The sequence below is a fragment of the Alternaria novae-zelandiae genome (genome assembly GCF_023758075.1).
Source record: "Alternaria novae-zelandiae strain BMP 2774 chromosome Unknown scaffold_27, whole genome shotgun sequence".
Taxonomy (NCBI): domain Eukaryota; kingdom Fungi; phylum Ascomycota; class Dothideomycetes; order Pleosporales; family Pleosporaceae; genus Alternaria; species Alternaria novae-zelandiae.
Genome location: NW_026056987.1, coordinates 139,803 through 157,650, shown reverse-complemented (window position 1 = coordinate 157,650; position 17,848 = coordinate 139,803). Strand labels below are relative to the sequence as shown.

Sequence of the window (17,848 nt, the reverse complement as noted above, 5' to 3'; positions counted from 1 at the left end):
GAGGGTGGGAACGCTGGCGGCTATCTTGGTCCTTCGTCACAGTGCTTTTCTTCTTGTACGTGACGGCTTTGCTGTTGACAGACTCAGGACGAATGCACGGGACTTGTTTTGATTCTGGATGTTGCTGTTCGATGAATTTATTTGTGTCGGAAGTATAGCGGCGGCGTCTGTGTCCTCCTAGTGTGGATGATGTTGATGAAGATAAGTGCGTCATCTTAGCTTTGTTGTCAACTTCATTCAAACTGCTTGCCGTCGGCGGTACCATGCGGTTGCACCCGGAATGTCTCATCTCGTTCTGTGCGACATTAGCAGTACACACGCAAAACCTTCATAGTCCCAAGACAAAAAGACTAAACACATTCAAGATTTTAGTATAATCGATTCTTCCACCCACTCCACCCCCCATCCTATCCTATCCTATCCAATCCACCCTCCATATCTCTAATATCTAACAAGTGAAAAGTTTGGTGTTGGGTATATACAACTTAACGCACAAAAGACCTCCCAAGTACGGTGCAACGACTTGCCCGCCAGTGCCAACGAAGGCATTTGTGTAGACATCTACATAGGAAAAACGATGCTGATAACAATCTCGATGCTAAGTACAAAAAGGAGAAGAGGCTTATTAGTACGTATATATGTGTAAGAGATGTTGCGGTAGGCAAAAATGTACCGTTCTGTTGTTGATATAAAGAAAAATTGAACTGGGGGTATCAAGCCGCAAGGCCGGGTATAATGGGTATAGCGAAAAGCCGAGCTGAGTAGTAGTAGTTAGAAAGATAAGAAACGACAAACGAAAATTTGCGGTAGATATGAGATATGTGGGAAATGGAGAAAAGGGGAGATATCGCTGTAGAGTGTGGACTGTTCCGTGTATCGCGTTCCGTGTATCACGTTACGCCTTTGCCCGAAAGAGTCCGACGCCGGTTTGGTGAACAATTTCTGCTGTTCTATGAACAGCATCAAGCAGTCTCTCGAGTTCGATCAACCCATCGAGACGCTGGGGTCGTTGGAGCCGACAAAGCCCGTTGACATGCCCATGTCCATGCGCAGGAATTGGTCTTGGTGGCTGTCGAGACCGTCCATGCCGCTTGACATGCCCATGGAGTTGCCCATGCCGCTCATGTTGTTTTGGTTCATGGCGTGGGGGTCCATCATGGCTAGCGATTCTCGGCGACTGCTGTCAGCTGAGCCGACGTGCTGCACATGGGGCGAGAGCTGGTGCTGCTGGTGGGGCCGGAAGTCTTGGTTGCGCGACTGGTTCATGTGCTGGCGTGCGGCTGCCCATGCTTGGGCTTGAGCCTGCGCTTGAGCAATCTGGGCCTGCGTGATGTGCTGGGTAGGTTGCATGTGTGGCTGAAACTGTTGCGAAGGATGTGGCGGGGTGGGCTGGAGGGGTGCTCCGTGGTGATGTTGGGGCTGGGGGTGATGCAAGGCTTGTTGTTGGGCCTGATGTTGCATCTGATGCATCGAGTCATCTTCCTCAATGGTTTGGGGCGTCAGGTCAATGTCGTCGTCGTCATCGTCGCCTTCCGCATCAACCTGATCGCAGTCTCCATCACCACATACGGTGGGCGGCGCGCTAAAGGGCATGTTGGATTCGACCTTGATTGGGCTGCCTTGCCTGGGCTGGTTCACAGTAGCGAATTGTGGTGGGATGCTAGCCATGGAGCAGCTTCTGGTACTGGTACCACCGGGCAATGGCTTTTGCGCGCCCATGCCGGAGACCGAGGCCCTGTTCTCGCGTATAGCGGTCCGCCACTTGTCGATGAGGCGGTCGTAGTCCCAGTTGCGGTAGTCCATGCCGTGCTTAGCAAGCTCCCTAGCCGTGTCGGTACCAAGGTTGATGCTGATGGGCGATACATCGGGAGCGCCTGAGGTCCAGCGGTTGGCTTTCAGGTATTCAATTTCCCTGCGTGCATTCCCCAGCTGCACCTCGGCTTCCCGTCGCCTGTCGTCGGCACGGGCATAGCAGCGCAGTATCTCAACCTGCCAGCACTCCTGCCTCGTCTTATCTGACTGCTGTGTCCAGTGGTGGAAGGCGTCTGCAATGTGGCCAAAGAGGCGTTGTGGGTCGTGGTCGAAGAGCGGTGGGGTGGGCAGGGGCGAGGTGGTGGTGGAAGGAGCGGAAGAGTGTGAGCCCGAGGGATAGACCTGGTTGATCTGGCGCTGGCGCTGGTAGGCAAGCAGACGCTCGCGGACCTGCTTATTCAGCGCTTCGAACTGCTTCTGTCCCGGCGGGGTGATGGACCATGACTCGGACGTGGGAAAGGGCGTGGGGGAGAAGAGGGTAGAGGGCGCGGGGAGGATCTGGAGGCACAGCGAGGGGAAGCTCTGGGTGTAGGGGTCGAATTCGAAGAGGCCGGAGCCGGATGCTTTTGCGCTGGTGCTGTTAGCAGGATATATGGTGAGTGAATTGGTGACGTACTTGGCTACTTGCACGCTCTTCAGTAGCTCCCGCAGCGCCATCTCGGTGGCACTCGCAATCTCAGTCTCCTCATTCGACTTCTGCCTCTGGTCCAGCTCGGCTTTTCGCGACTGCCGCGATGCGTCCCGGCGCGGGTCTGGTGTTTTGGTGTTGAGTCGTGAGGGCCGGTGGCCGCTTCCCCAGCTCACATCCTTGAACTGCCCCCTCGTCTTGCCCACCTCGAGCGGCTCATCGTCGTCTTCCGGGCTCTGCACGAGGACCGAATCCTCGCTCGCTATGCGCTTCTTGTTCGCGGGCGTGCTCGTGCCGCTGTCGTCTCTCCGCGGTGTTGACACGCTGCCCTTGGCCTGCCGCCGTGTGATGCCGCCGCGCAGCTTCCGTATCTCGTCGACATTGTGCACGCCATCGGGCGCCTTTGGATTTTTCGGGCGGATGTACAGGTCCAGATGGCGTCCCAGGCTGGACGAGGTGAAGGCCTGGCCGCAAAAGGGACAGTTCTTGTCCTTGGCCGCCTTGAGCTGTGGTTCGGCGGTGGAGCGAGGCGTGGACGATTCGGTTTCGCCCATGATGGCTTGCAGATATTATTACTCAGGGTTCCCAAGCTCGAGCTTATCTCGATACGCAGAGTCGTTCATGCGTGCCTTGGGTAGAAGGATTATAGCTGCAGCTATGACATTACTATTACGGTCGGAAGGGGTAGTATACAAGGAAAGATGGGCATAGTGCACGCCAATGGCTAATGAGAGGAGACCAATTGGACGCTGCAGGCAAAAGGAGCGACGCGTTCGTTGGAGCAATATTATCTCGCTGCGGCTTGGCGCGAAAAGCTGCCCCTAATGCCTCTGCCGGGCACTATGATGCGCGCGCAGGAGGCGCGCAGTCAGCCGTGCGTGCAGCGGGAAGCCAGCCCGCCCGAACCAAAGGGCCCGACCTGTCTGACAGGACTCTACGGACTCTGGACGCGACGCACAAATTGCACTCGCGTCTATTTTCGCTCTACTTACTTTCCGCCCTGGCCAGCCTCGCCGCTGTCCGCGCCGCAATGTCCTCATACTCGTCCATGCCGCCGTCAAGCTTCCTGAGCTGCCCTCTAGTCAGCCGAAAAACGCTCCCCGGAGCTAACCCTGGCGCTTCATCCTCCGACTCGCTGCTGTCGTCAGCCTCGCCCTCGGACGCGTGAACCCCTGGCGCTAGCTTGTACGCCGACTCCCTCTGCACCACCGTTCTGCGGGGTGTTAGTAAGAACTCTATTTATTGACTGCAATAATCTCACCTCATGAAGAACCGGTCGTGTGTCACCACCAGCAGCGCTCCATCGTACTCGCGCAGCGCCATCACGAGACCCAAAATAGTATCAGCGTCGAGGTGCGTCGTCACCTCGTCGAGAATGAGCAGTTGCGGCGGCGGCCATAGCAACTTGGCAAGTGCGACCCTGACCTTCTGCCCTCCCGACAGGAGCACGAGCGGAACATCCGACACCGTCTGGCCATGGAGTCCCAGTCCACCCAGCACTGTCCGCGCATCCTTCTCCTGTGCGCCCTCGCTAATACTTTCCATCACGTGCCGGAGCGCTGTCGTCTGAGGGTTGGCAGCCGCGGTCGCAGTGAGCTCTTCGACCGACTGCTGCGAGAAGCGGCCAATCTTCACCCTTGCATGGCGCGCGACACTGCCAGATGTGGGCTTGAGACCGCCCTCTTCATCACCGCCCATTATTATGGAGACCAGCGTCGTCTTGCCCGAACCGTTCAGGCCTGCTAAACCTACCCGGTCCCTCGGATGTATGGTCAGACTGACGTCGGTCAAGATGGGCAATTTCTTTCGCCCAGGGTATGCAAATGACACCTTCTCTATACTTACCAGTGCCCCGGGAAACTTCAACTCGGGCGGCTGATGTGGGAAGGAGAGGTGCACTGGGGGATCAAAATCAGGTATCTCAATCTCCGCCCGCTGCGTCGTGTGATAGCCTGCGAGATCGCGGTTCAGCTTGAAGCGACCACCTTTGGCACTGACCTGCAGCCCCATTCTATCATCAAGTTTTTTCTTCCGAGACGCAGCCTGTTTCAATTTCTTGTCGTCTCCCTTGTCCTTGGCGGCCTTGATGTTGCCTGCGATGGTCTTCTCAATGTGCTTCTTCTGCTTGTCCTGGGCATCCTTCATCTTAGTCATGTACCTGACCTTCTTCCATCTTTCGCGCTCGTACAGACTGAGGTTACCGCGGAAAGTCTCGAGAACCTGGTTGCGGAGGACAATGAGCTCTTCGGCTACCGCGTCTCCAAAGTCGCGATCATGGGTCGTTATGAGGACAGTCGTGCCTTTGAGATTGCGGATATAGTCTTGTAGCCAGATAATTGACGGCAAGTCTAGGAAGTTGGTGGGCTCGTCCAGAAGTAGTACGTCCGCATACTGTGTGAGAGCACAAGCTAGATCGCAGCGCGTCTTCCATCCTCCTGAGAGTTCCGACACAGGCCTGTCGATGCGATCCGCCTTGAAGCCAAGGCCTAGCAAGACCACGCGTGCTTTCGCTTCTGCCTCAGCTGCATCCATGAGCTCGAGGGAGGCCTGCACACCAGCAAGCAAATCCGCAGCTGCCTGTGTCTCTTCGCTGAGCTTGGTAGCATCGATCTCAGTCTCCTGCAGCCGCTTCTCAGATTCTTCGAAGCGCTCTTCAAGCTTAATCAGCTCCTTCCTGGCTGCTTTACCCCGAGCACCACTCCTCCTCTCAGCAATCCGATGACCCTCTCTCAATTGCAAACCTAATCTTTCATGCCCAATACGCCTGTACGCCTGAACCGGTGCCATGGAATCAACAGAGTTCTCGACCGCCTCACTAAGCAATTTCGCTTCTCGCACGTAGCGCTCTCGAACCCGATCACTCCGGACAACATGCTGCAGGACAGTCTCGCTCTCCAGGCTCAACGCAGTCATCTCATCTCCCAAGTCGTCCTCTCTCGTCTGACCTAGAAGGAGAATGCGCGTACTCCATGGTATACCCGGAACCAGACCATCGGCGATGGCTTTGAGGAGTGTCGACTTTCCTGTTCCGTTTCGACCTACCATCACGTAGTGGCGTGCTTCTACCAGGTGAAGTGTTGTACGTGATAGTAGTTCGCGGTTAGCGACTGTGATAGACAGGTCTTTGACGAGTATCTACGTGAATCAACTCGGGTATATGTGAGAGAGCTCCGCTGATTGCTAACCTCTTTCGACGCGGGTGCATCGACAGAATCAACTGCGTACCGCGATTGCTGCGCCGTGACTGTTATGTGTCCACCGCCGTGATGCTCTTCGGCGGCTGGTGCTGCCTCTTTCGCTTTGCGTACCATTGTGAAAGTGTGGTCGTGGAATGGCGAGCTTAGCAGTGGGGTCGCTGGAATGGTCTCTTCGACTGTCGATTATGGTGATCCTGGGTATCAGCAACTTTCCAGCTCATATACACGAAGGAAGATATGGCCAAGCAGGGCTAGCGCGAACCTGTGGCAGGGAATGCGCGATGCTAAGACAAATGGCGCTCGGCTCAGGATGAGTCGACGCCGTGGCTTCTGATTGGCTAGATGGGTGATGACTAATCATTGGAGGAAGGCACAGCAAGACGACCCACGAGATGACCTCAACGCCTGCTTACGGCTACCAACAAGGCCTCCTATTGATCTCCAAACTCTTCCTTCAGCTCCAGAAACTCTGTTATATAACCCACCAGCTCCTTCAACTCCTCATCATTATCGTCCTCGTATGTCGCGTCTTCCGGCCACCTCCCTCCGGCTCGCAAGATGGCGCTTCTCGACTCTCCGGTCTCACGTACTCGCTCTTCCCAGTATGGTTGCTCAAGTTTCTCTTTCAAGAACGTGTAGCGTTCTTTTCGGGCCTGCTTCTCGGGAGTGGGGATGGTGTTCGAATTCCGTGATCCTCGTCGCGCCTTTTTCCTCTTCTTCTTCGACGTGGCGTTGACTTGATTTGTATACGCCGCCCATAATAAACGACGTTGCTCCGAAGGATGAACCTCTTCCCAACCTGGGACACCTTCAGGGAACTCATATCCCATGGAAAGTGCTTGGCGCTGTAGGTCCGCGATATGTTCGAGGTACTGCCGGTCTGCTTCTCGTTGCTGGATCGCTTTGAGTCGTTTCGTTCTGGCCGCTAGCCGCTTCGAGGTCAGCGGTGTCTTCTTGTCGCCACTCGCATCGCTTTTAGGGGAAGAGAGAATGTCAGTGTAACCCATACTAGCCAACCAGCCATCCAACAGCTCGATATCTCCTTCTAACCGCGTTACCTCCGAGTCTTCCAACGCTTCGTAGCCAGAGACGTTCAGCGGGAAGGGTACTTTCTCTTCTTCAGCTTTTTTTCTGTACCCCGCGAGTTTCAACATCCACGCCCTCTTCACTTCGACATTTCTATCCTGACTCAACGCCTCCCTCGTCGCGTTCTCGTCTTGCACGTCCGAGAAGTACGGCGCGTTGTGTTCCGGTATCTGCACCCCATTCCGACTAGCCATCTCCCGTCGCTCTTGCTCCCTGGCCTCCCTCAAACTATCATTCTTCCACTCTTCCTCTCTCGCTCGCAGTAGTCGTCTACGCTCGTCCGGCGTTATTGCCACGTGCGTGCCAGAGGGAGTTGAGGTACCGGGTGGCCCGGCGCCACCTGTACAGAGATAGTCTTCATCGGGGTCTTGATTTGATGTGTAGGTGAGCAGTGTAGCTTGCTGTCCGTCGACCGGCGAGGTGTAGATGTCGGGAGATCTGTCATACGGTACTATGCCTTGAGCGTGTGATTTGGGGGCCGGTCCGGGAGGGTAGGGGGTTAGACATGTGGTGCAGAATGGGGATGTAGATTGGCTGTCGAAGTCGCAGAGGGGGCATCGTATTGTTGAAGTGGCGAGAGTACTCGAATGAGCACCAGAATGCGGCCCGCTCAAATCATCTCGTGTCTTCGCGTTCGGTGCATCTGCCTTTCGACACCGCAAAGCCCTCAACTCAGCGTCGGAGAAGGGCGTGAAAATCGTTCCGTATCGTCGCTCTTCTTTTGTCGACTGCTTCAGCATCGTGGGATCTACCTTCTTCGCCAAAGTTCGCGTGACAGAATCCACCCTTTCCTTCTCTTCTCGTGTAGCGCTATGTATTCCACTTTGTGAGCCCGAACACTCCCCAGGTACATCCACCATCTCAAACAACTCTCTCACTACACCTGCTCTATGCACATCGCGGACATATCTCGGAATCCCTCTAAATAACCTGTGTACGGTTTTAGATACACAGATGCAGGTATCTACGCCCTTTATACCAATGTGCGCTAAGTGACTGAAAGTACACTTTGCAGCAGCGGGTATGATGCCGAAGCGTGCAGTTGCCGAGCCGTAGAACGAGTTGGGTATGTGTCGTTTTCGTGGGGGTTGGGTGGGTTCGGCGTGATGGGATGGTGCATATGATTGAGGGGGTTGTGAGGGGTGGGGATGGGTATGGGAGGTGATAGGCTCTGGGTTAGTGTTGTCGTCTATGTCGGTTCTAGCTCTCTTGCGTAGTATTTTCTGGGGAGGAGGAGGAGGGATGTAGCTTTTGAGAGACGCTGTCTCAACTTCCGTCGTGACGAGATTTTGTGGTTTCCTCTGGTACAACCCAACACCGTGGTCTCTGCCAAACGCAGCGTCAACATCCGCTATCGTCACGTTTCGTGCGCGACTCGCATCAGATACCCTTGGAGGAACATGTATTCTTGAAGTTGCGATGCTTCTCATTCGAGCGTATCTCCTCGCGTAGGGATCGCATGGAGCGCTGCAAATGGGCTTGGCTCGTCGTCTCTGTGTCATCGTGGTGGCAGTCGGAGGATGTAGGGTGAGCATCTCGGTACCATGGCTCATGAATGATGGTGATGCGTGCTAGATCGGGATAAAGGTGAGTGTGTACAAAGACTTTGTATGGTATAGCGCGAGTGATAAGAGTGGCGAAATCGAACAAAGGGTGGTTTGGCAAGACAAAGCGTAAAGAAAAGGCCTGACAATCTGATGACGGTATGAATCTTGTAACTCAACGGCAGGCGGAAGTTGTCATTGTGCGAATTAACATCCGGGTATTCAAATGGTCTTCAACATCAGCAGATTTCGAGCCATGCGTAGCACAGGACAATTAAAAAAGTCCTCCACAGCCACTCAACCCTGCCTAGCCCTCAAATCCGCCTGCCTCCCTCTCATACTCTGAAAGAACCCCTGCATCAAGCTCTGATCAATCCGACTAAACTCCCACCACCCCTCCTGCGCCGAATCCGTAGTCCCCACATAAACCTCCCTCGGATGCAACCGCGCACAAGGCCAAAGTCCAAATGGACGAACCGACAGCGTGGCAAGCAGCGGATACACTTCTTCCAGAAGCAGGCTCGACAAAATCTTCATCTCGCCCTTGTATCCCGGCGACACTTGGTCGATAAACTCCTGGGAAAGTAGATCGAGTGTTGTGTCTACAAGGCGCACATGGCCGCCATTACTTCCCCATGACGCACCGTACGGAGGCGGCGGTCGTGTTTCCTCGGTTGGAGGGTCGACATGCGATTTGAACGCTTGTTTGTCCACGACGAGGAAATCTTGCGTCCACATACGGCCTAGCGTGGGTAGCATGGTGAAAGTCCGCTTGAAGTGTTGTTTCGCAGCCGCGATGTCGCCTTCCGCGATCCCAGCCTCTCGGCCGTCGATGAACATGATTTTGGCCTTGTTCTTGATCGCGTCGAAGCCCGAGATCCACGTCCCAGATCGCATGACGTCTTTGGTGAAGTTTTCTTGAAAGGTAGCCCATTCTTCGTCTGTTTCCGAGTAGGTTAGGCGGTAGCATACGAAACCCCATGCATCGGGATTTCTCTCTAGGTTGCGCGGGTTCTTTGCGTAGAACTCCATGCGCTCGCGTAGAATGGTGATCCAATGTTCCTGCGCGACGGGCTTGGGTGGACCGCAGAGGGTGAGGCGGGTTTCATCGCGGTTCTTCTTGCCTTCTTCGTAGTGGCCGAGGAGATTCTCGGTGTCGCGGAAACGGGGATGGGCTGGCTTGGTGAGTTGGCCCATTATGTCCATTTGTTCTGCTAGGGAGGGTGGGTTGGCAGCGGACTCGGCGGCGGCTTTGTCTTCGGCTTCTAGAATGGCTAACTGGTGCTTGAAGGACTTGCTTCCCATGATTTGGGACCAGGTGTTTTTGCGTTGGGCTACGGGGAGGTCGGTAAAGGCGTTGGTGGCTGTGTAGCCCTTGAAACCGGTCATGGGAACGCCGATTGTGTACTCGAGTCTGGTGAGCATGCCTCTGAGATCTTGGACACACTCGTAGTACTTCTTGCCGGCTTCGCCTATAGCTGCTTCGTCGGTTCCAGCGGTTTTGAGTGCCTCTTGATACTGCTCGAAAGCACGCGCTTGAACTTCATCCACGCGATCTACAACCCATTGATGCGTTCGCGTTGACATGTTTGTCATCCCGTCGTTCCAGTACTCTGCCCACATTCCAGCAAGATCCAATCTCTCTTCGACGCCATTTTGCTCGCGTCGCAAATTAGCTGCCTTCTGGAATTCGACATATCGGTCGACCATCCAGTTGAAAGCGTCGCGAGTCCGGGTGTGGACCTCCTCGTGATTGAACCACTCGAATACTTTGGTGAGGTCATTGATCAATTCGAAGAGATTCCTGTAGTTGGCAGGGTCATCCATCTTGCGTTCTACCCAGCGATCTCCGCTGATTGGCACCATACCAAGCAAGAGCTTTGCTTTGAGAGGGCGTAGACGCGCGAGGAAGCCCATGTGTGGTGATCTTCGGAGCTCTGGGATTTCTTGCCTCTTCATCAGCGGTGCAATGCGGTCCATGCAACTGTAGTTGTTTCTGTTGAAAGGTGCAGGGGCCCATTGACTGTATGGCGCGGTCAGCAGCCCGTATTCTTCTTGTGTCATGAGTGGGAAAGACGGACGGCCGCCGCCGGGTCTGCGACCGCCAGTACTGTAGTCACTAAAGCCCTGTAGGTTTCGCACTGATACGAGGTCCTCCTCTTGTATTTGTTAGTGTATGGTCATGAGTTGAATGAAGGGTTAGTACCATAAACAAGATTGAGCAGCTGTTCGTGACTCCATGATGCATGGTCACCGAACCAGTCCTTCATGTGCTTCTCCGCCGCATCAAGATCCATATTGCGAAGGCTTTCTTCCATTGTCTCTTTCCCTCCGGCAGTAGCGGTATGCGATGTTGAGGTGAATTGTTGATAGCGGACTATGGGAATCTGTCTTTGCATTTGTAGACTCGAAGACAGGTACGGTGTAGAACGAGCTATGCTACATCTGGGCACGCGCCAGGCTGCAATGCGCGAGGCCTGTCGGGTCAGCCTGAACGAAGCCATGAATAGAATCTTTTCAAGGCAACGAACGCTCGAGCGCGGAGCCCAGAAGACGTTCACGGGCGGCTGCCTCAGGGTGAATGTAAGGCGTGCCGCGTTATGACTGAAAAGGGAAAGGCGGATCACCGCTAGTTTCCGCGGCGCCACTAGGCAGCGATCTGGACCCAGATCACTTCCCGTCCCAAATCGCTCATTGCTTTTCCCTCGCGAGAGATGCTCTGCGGATGCACACTTCCACTCTCACCCATGCGACGCGTAATGGGTATCATATATGCGGTTTCTGGAGTGCCCAGCTCGTAATGGAAATGTATTGTCATATCCGTGTCTTCCCGTTCACGATATAGCCAAGTTACTTGCCTTCTCCGTTGCTTCTCTAAGCATGCAAGATGGGGAAATAATACAGACAGCACACTCTGACCTCAATGGCTAATTGGCGCAAGAACTCTCGCAAAGCTATGCTTTTGTCTATCTCTTTTGCTTAGCACCAAGCTGTCCAGCTTCATTTGTGACTGCGACTCCCAAATGAGCTAGTGTTGCGTCACGAAGACCGCGATATCCCTGCCCATCTTGCTTTCAGGTCGCACAATGGCTTCCTCGCTTTCGTTTCCAAGGTCTGTGAGCCCCTCGATCCCATACTTCCTATTGCTGTTTGACTTGTTCGTCGAGATGCCAAAATGCTTCATCTCAAATTTGCCGCTATGCGATCGGTCGGACTGTGTACGTCGAGATGTGCTAGAAGCCTTGTCGTGACTTCCGGCGCTGCTCCAGACTCTAGGAAGGTAGGTTTTGATGAGGACTTTGAAGGTCGATGCCGAGCTGCATATGATGGCTACAAAAACACAGAGTCAGCCCTGAGGAGTCTCATCAAAGATGTAAGAGGAGACATACCCGCGTAGATCTCGATGCTACACCAGTTCAACGAGTCGGCCATGTAGTACCAGATATCGGCTTCATCGGAGAGAAATAGAACGTAGTAGAAGCGCACACAGCCAGCTGCAACTGCGACCAGTCCGACACCGAGAAGAGCGCACAAAGCGATCTTTTGACCGCGCGGCATCTGGAGCTTCCAGACGATGTGCATTGGTAGGATGTATATGGCGAAGTCTTGAACGATGCTGTAGTGCGCGAGAGTCAATGAGTCTGCATCAAGTCGAGATTTTGGTTGCAATGCTTACTTCATGATGCCGTTGATGTTGAAGAACACTTGCTGCGTGTCCTGTTTGAGGCACTTCTCTGGATGCAGAGCCTGACCCTCAGGATTCCAAAAAAGCGATGGCGGTGTGCAAACGAACAGCAACACAAAGAAAGTTACGATCGAGAGTGCAGCCACCCATGCCATTAGGAAGTACACGATCCACCTCGTGGGTCGTCGAGGGTCCAGTCTGTGGTAGAAAACGAGGATGCTGAACTTGACGAGACAGATCGCTACAACGTAGAGTAGACGTGTCGCGAGGTTTGCCTTCAACATAGGAGTGAGGTCTTCGTTGGAAATGTCCGTTGCTGTAAGATCGTCAGCTAAGATTCGAGCAGATGATCGGTCTTGACTGCTTACTGTGCTTGCCTACACCGTACCAACCGCCTGAGAATGGACTGTTAGTCAATCTTGAGCTCCACGACGCCTTCGATACGAGATTGGTAGACTCACAAACCATATTAGCGACTGACAGCGAGATGGTGAAGAATGCGCCTGAGATTATCAAATCTGATTTGGCTGTCAGCATGCTGCTTGCTAAAGTTAGCCCTTGGATGAAACTCACAGTCGTCGGTAGCCAGTTTCAGCCGTATCAAGCGTACACGAACATAGACGCGTAGGAATACTACGACACTGGCGATTGCAATGAAGGGAATGCCGATTGCGAATAATGAAGACTGCTTGGTATCACTCTCGAGCCCACGAGGCTGCATTTGACGAGACATGTTTTGCAGTGGAGACATCTGCGATGTTCAAACACCAAAGAAGAAACGATGCGTGCGGAGAAGATGTCCAATCCAAAGCCAAGTGCCACTGCAGCCACAGGTGAAGACATAACTACACCTATTGGCCTACTCGGGGTCACCCGCCGTGCCTCACGGCGTGAGAGAACAGGCTGGCGATCGTTATGTCTGTTGGTAAATCACATGGTAGTCGTTTCGCCCCGGTGCAACGGTCTTGGACGCCTATGCAGTCGCGGCTCGAAATGGTATCTCTTTCGTGTCTGATCACCATCTCACTGGAGCAAGTATGGCTATCCCCTGGCCGCGCTAGAATTGCCGTTGCATTATCTGATTAGAAGCAACTCTTGGTGGTCTGTGAAGCTCGGTTAGAATTCTGACGCAAAGATGAGCTCATACTCGGTAGTGTCGCATAAATGTCCACGCCGCACTGACTCGAGGGCGGACATTACCCCACGCCGTATGCCGTGGCTAAATCCTACACAAGGGACCTGCCGCTTAGGATGGCAGGCAGCTCCGATGGGATGTTATTCCCGACTGAAGGATTCGTGAGCCGCGTACGCTGTTGCATGGAACGTGTCGAGACTATCCTGAGCAGGAAGCGATTTTCATATTTTGCAGACATGATCGCGATGAGAACGAAAGTGGGGATGTCGGAACGTAGTTCTATTCGCATTTTAGGAGCACTAGAGCACCCCATTTAAGGGAAAAACCGAATACCTAAGAGCCTACATTAGGATAAAAGCTTGCGAAGTTGGTAGCCTAACAGCGACGTAGGCTCCTGGGTGTTCAGTTTTTCCCTTGTATGAGGTGAGAGGAACTTCAGGATGGCCAGCTGAAAGAGACCGTCAATGCGCAGTATGGATCCTCTCGCTCCATGAACAGGTCTCGAAGATGGCATGCTCAATGGAAAGCCCACCTCCTCGGTGCTCACTTTTTAGTCGCGCCGATGCAGCTCTCCATTGTCACCATGCGTCTGTTCTCCTTCAGTGCAATCAACTCAGCTTGGAAGTCATCTTCCCAGGCATCTTGCTGTCTCTTTGGCTTCCAGCCCAATAGCTTGCGTGCAAGTACCGCCTTTGTAGCTTTATGCCCAGCCCAACCCCGCTCCGCAATGTCACGACGACCTGCAGTGAGCTTGTCGGCAATCTCGTGCAGCGGTACAGATCGAATCTCCTTCTCCTTGGGAGTACCTTCACGTGGCAAGATACCGTCAGCGAATGCTGCGTCCAGACACCCTTGGTTGATGTCCTTGATGAGTGTGCGCCCGACGGCCGCGAACATGACGCCTTTCTTGCCGGATGGGAGGTAACCGACGCCGCGATCTTCGCGTTCGAGAATCTTGCTTACGAGGAGGACATAGATGTCGGCGAGATCGATGACGTGAACCCAATCGAAGTTCGCTGTTTCATTGAGCTTCCAACCGTATCCATGCTGTACAACGTACATCATGATCAAGGGAATGACCAGGCCTTGCTTGTTGAACAAGCCGGTGCCTTCACCAAAGATGCATGGTGTGTTGATACTAATAGCTTGTACGCCAGTAGCATCAGCAGCCTCCAAGACGCCCACTTCTGTTGTCCGCTGCGTGTAAGGCTCCATCTCATCGAGCGCTCTCATGAAGCTAAAGATCTTGCCTTTGTCTGTCTCGTCGTTCCATTCTCGTATGGGTCGTGGGGGTTGCGATATGGGACGGTCGGACAGATTGGTGCAACCTGATATGTGCAGTATCCATGGCGCTGGCTTGCCAGCATTGATGCCGCGAGCGAGTCCATTGACAAAGGCAGTGGCGCCTTCAGGAATGAAGCCGGAGCCTGTGTTGATGATGATGTCGTAATTGGATGCTGTATCTTCGATGAAGGCTACATCTTCCAGACCGGACCATTTGATGGTGTTTACACGGGAGCCGTATACGGTTTTGAGCTTCTGAGCTTGCGTTTCGTCGCGGATGAGGAGGTCAAAAGTGAGATCTTTGATACTCGGTGCTGTGCTTGCAATGAGCTGGGCGAGGACAGTGCCACCAACGTATCCTGTAGCGCCCGTGAGTAGAATCTTGCTCATTGTGAGATCTAGAATGATGTCCAATAGGTTCAAGAGATGTATCGATCAACCGAAATCCATTTGCTCCCTCAACCAGTCTTGTCTGTCGAGACAGCTCCTCGGAGACTGACTCGTAGTCATGCTTTATAGTGGGTACCATGCTGTGGGAAGCGACCCTGGCCATGTAGGATTCGTACGGATTGGGAAACAACCACGTTACGTGGGGTTGGGCAAGTAGCTGAAAGGATTCTTCCGGTTAACCGAATTGCTTTGAGCATGCATCAGTCGCCTGTCAACTTCCGATATGCGCCTTTAATCAACAGTTGTGATCGTGGGAAAAGGTGACCAGGTAGCCGACACTCACAAGAAGAACGTAGCGACTGATCGTTCTGGTCAGGTGAAGGCTTTGATACAAGCAACATCTTCTCTACCAAGCGGTCGAGTTGTAGTCGACTTCTTCTTGAACACAATGTCAATCTGGGCTGTATGAGGTAAACCCTCCGCTATTCCAGGGGAAGATGCGTTCATGAGGCACAGCAAGATCGACTCATGTGTGAAGGCAGGGGGCGTGATGGGATGCACGACCTTCGCTAGTCAGATTTGAGCTTCCTGGGTTCTGACAGTGACATCGACGAAGGGTTGTAGAATGTCTGAGATGTTAATGTGTTGGTTTCGTGAGGCAAACACGAGCAAATGAAGGTTGGATCTCGCTACCGCATTAGGACCGGTGGCTGACTGGACTCGCGTGGACACAGCCGCAAGCCAGAAAAATCTCGGGTTTATCGCAAAGCTGCTATAAGAAAATGGCTTCCGGTGGTTGGCTGGAATGACTTCCATCATCTGCCCTCAAGGAGCGTTGACCGGACGCCGCATGGCCGTGCGTGCTGCATGCGTTTGTCGTCCATCGCAAGGGAGTGTTGGATCGGAGTTTCTCATTCTACATCTGGAAGAGTGCAATAGCGCAATGCGAGGTTGCGCGTGCTGGCCGAGACGAATTCTGTCGTGTGGATGATGAATTGAGATGGATGAGCGCTCGATCACGCGACGCGTCTTCTTGCAGGCCGACTAGCGCGACACTGATGCGCGTCAACATGACGTAACCACCGAGGCTCTCAAAGCCACGAGGTGAACGTAATGAGAGCTCGTCATATTTTACTCGACTATTATCGCCTTCAACGATACATCTCAGCTTGAAATACTAGTGCAAAGACGATGAGTAGCGAACCACGATTGTCCTCGCTCAGCAGAACTCGTCAATTCCTTAAGAAACTTGACCCTTTCTTCTTGCTATGCTTACCAGTCTCTTTAGTCCAGGTCGATCCTGTAGTACGATATCGCGCTTCGTAGTCTTCATCGCATAGCTGCATCAGCGTATGTTCGCGAATCTTGCAAGCCAGGTCAACGACTCCGATGAATGCCTCTAACCGTGTTGCGCAGTGTGCTGGTGGTCTTGTACCACATCCAATGGATGTTCAGCCTCCCATGATGTCGAAAATCAGGCGTGACACTGGAACTAGATGCGCCAGGAGAACGACTTGTCTCGAGAAAACGGGTGGGACGGAATGGGAGGAGAGGCGAACTGCCAGATCCTGAAGCGGTTAGGCGATGAATTAGCGTCCGCGCTCCTCCCGCCGACTAAACCAGATACCTGCTAGACTGCTCCCCAACCTCCACAGGTTGACCAGAACCACGGCATCATCTGTACGCTTGCATCCACTTATACGATTCACCCATTCAACACACAGTTTTCGTATCTTGTACGATGTGCTGGGAGCAGCAGCCGAGACAGATACCAGACGACAACTTCGCTATACCTGCCGTCCTTGCCGGAACCGCCATCAATCGGCACTCACATCCGGAGAGATCCACACAACACCGTATTGCCAAGCCTGTGACAGCAGTCAACGTCATATGTGTTAGACATGCTTTTTCATCATTTGCCATGCCTTCAAAGATGGGGTTTGCTCCGACTTTGCTGCAATTCAACTTCACGGAGTCGAACTGCCCACGCGCTTCATCACACAGCGTGCCATGTCCAACATCAACATCACCAACGAACGAGAATCCTACCAAGCCGTTTTCGCTCTCGATGTCATCACCGCAGCCGGCGCTCTGATCTTCCTTGGTCTGGCTTCGAAGCCTACCTTCCAGCGGATCAAACAGCGCCGCTTCACCGCACCAGGCAAGAATAGCGCGCGCGATGGCCCGCTAAAAACAACCCTCGGAACATACCTCTTCCTCTGGCCCGCCCTTCTCTGTCTCTTCGTCGCGTACCTATGTCGCTTCATATCCGATGTCTTGAAGACGAGCGGAACGATCGACTACGATGCGGACCTAGGATGGAACGGCCGTCGCGGTTACACTCTCACGGGCAGTGACTATGCTTCGAGCATCTCAGCGCTTACTTTCGCCACAACGCTCGCGACTGTCTTCTTCACTGTGTTGCTTAACGGCGGTGTATGGATTCACTCTAGTCATGTCCAGGAGAACGGTACAGGTATCTCGACGCCAAAGACCATGTCGCGGATTTGTAATACGTTCATTATGATTGCCATGTTAGGTACCGGCGTCGCAGCGTGGGGTCTGGGTCTGGAGGCACGGGACATTAGTACCGGTAGCTCAGGCCCGGATGCGCTCTTGTCTTGGTCCAACGTCATGCACCATGACCGTGCGACAAGAATTACCTACATCGTGCACGAAGCTATCGTTGTCGCAGCCAGTCTCAGTGTTTCCATCGAAGTGTGGAGGGAGTATGGTACCACGAACAAGAATGCTCATGGTGTAAGTCTTGCCGTTAATGACAATATATAAGTTTTGTTACTAACGCTTCACAGTCACCCGAACGCAACGATCTCGCTCGTTTCGCTTTCACCGTGGTGCCTCTCATCTGGCTTCGCGACATCTTCATCATCTACGATATTATCCTGCTCTACGTCGACACCTCCGGATGGTCAGACAGTTCCGTCTTGGCTACGACCTTCCTGCTCGTCATCTGCAGGCAATTTGCCAATCTAGCCATCTTGGGTATGGTGCTCTGGGGTGCTTGGCGAATGGGCCGCAGTGTCAGTATGTTTGGTGGAAGCTATGCTTGATTGAGGTGACTACGAC

General features: G+C 53.5%; 6 protein-coding genes across 6 annotated transcripts; 1 reads left to right on the top strand and 5 right to left on the bottom strand.

Moving 5' to 3' along the window:
* Positions 1 to 984: 984 nt before the first annotated feature.
* Positions 985 to 5,751, bottom strand: J4E88_009919 (uncharacterized protein; the record flags this gene model as incomplete). The annotated part of the gene is made up of 5 exons (XM_049403517.1): positions 985 to 2,383; positions 2,429 to 2,999; positions 3,433 to 3,653; positions 3,702 to 5,575; positions 5,626 to 5,751. 5 exons carry the CDS (start codon positions 5,749 to 5,751, stop codon positions 985 to 987), a joined length of 4,191 nt encoding a protein of 1,396 aa, XP_049250679.1.
* A 317-nt stretch (positions 5,752 to 6,068) lies between these two features.
* On the bottom strand, positions 6,069 to 7,463 carry J4E88_009918 (uncharacterized protein; the record flags this gene model as incomplete). Its single annotated transcript, XM_049403516.1, has 1 exon — positions 6,069 to 7,463. The coding sequence occupies one exon, from the start codon at positions 7,461 to 7,463 to the stop codon at positions 6,069 to 6,071; it is 1,395 nt and encodes a 464-aa protein (XP_049250678.1).
* Positions 7,464 to 8,564: 1,101 nt separating this feature from the next.
* Positions 8,565 to 10,564, bottom strand: J4E88_009917 (uncharacterized protein; the record flags this gene model as incomplete). The annotated part of the gene is made up of 2 exons (XM_049403515.1): positions 8,565 to 10,426; positions 10,474 to 10,564. 2 exons carry the CDS (start codon positions 10,562 to 10,564, stop codon positions 8,565 to 8,567), a joined length of 1,953 nt encoding a protein of 650 aa, XP_049250677.1.
* A 731-nt stretch (positions 10,565 to 11,295) lies between these two features.
* Positions 11,296 to 12,420, bottom strand: J4E88_009916 (uncharacterized protein; the record flags this gene model as incomplete). Its single annotated transcript, XM_049403514.1, has 5 exons — positions 11,296 to 11,597; positions 11,657 to 11,883; positions 11,944 to 12,268; positions 12,321 to 12,347; positions 12,414 to 12,420. 5 exons carry the CDS (start codon positions 12,418 to 12,420, stop codon positions 11,296 to 11,298), a joined length of 888 nt encoding a protein of 295 aa, XP_049250676.1.
* Positions 12,421 to 13,630: 1,210 nt separating this feature from the next.
* J4E88_009915 (uncharacterized protein) lies at positions 13,631 to 14,761 on the bottom strand (the record flags this gene model as incomplete). The annotated part of the gene is made up of 1 exon (XM_049403513.1): positions 13,631 to 14,761. The coding sequence occupies one exon, from the start codon at positions 14,759 to 14,761 to the stop codon at positions 13,631 to 13,633; it is 1,131 nt and encodes a 376-aa protein (XP_049250675.1).
* Positions 14,762 to 16,771: 2,010 nt separating this feature from the next.
* Positions 16,772 to 17,832, top strand: J4E88_009914 (uncharacterized protein; the record flags this gene model as incomplete). Its single annotated transcript, XM_049403512.1, has 2 exons — positions 16,772 to 17,521; positions 17,575 to 17,832. The coding sequence occupies 2 exons, from the start codon at positions 16,772 to 16,774 to the stop codon at positions 17,830 to 17,832; spliced, it is 1,008 nt and encodes a 335-aa protein (XP_049250674.1).
* Positions 17,833 to 17,848: the final 16 nt, after the last annotated feature.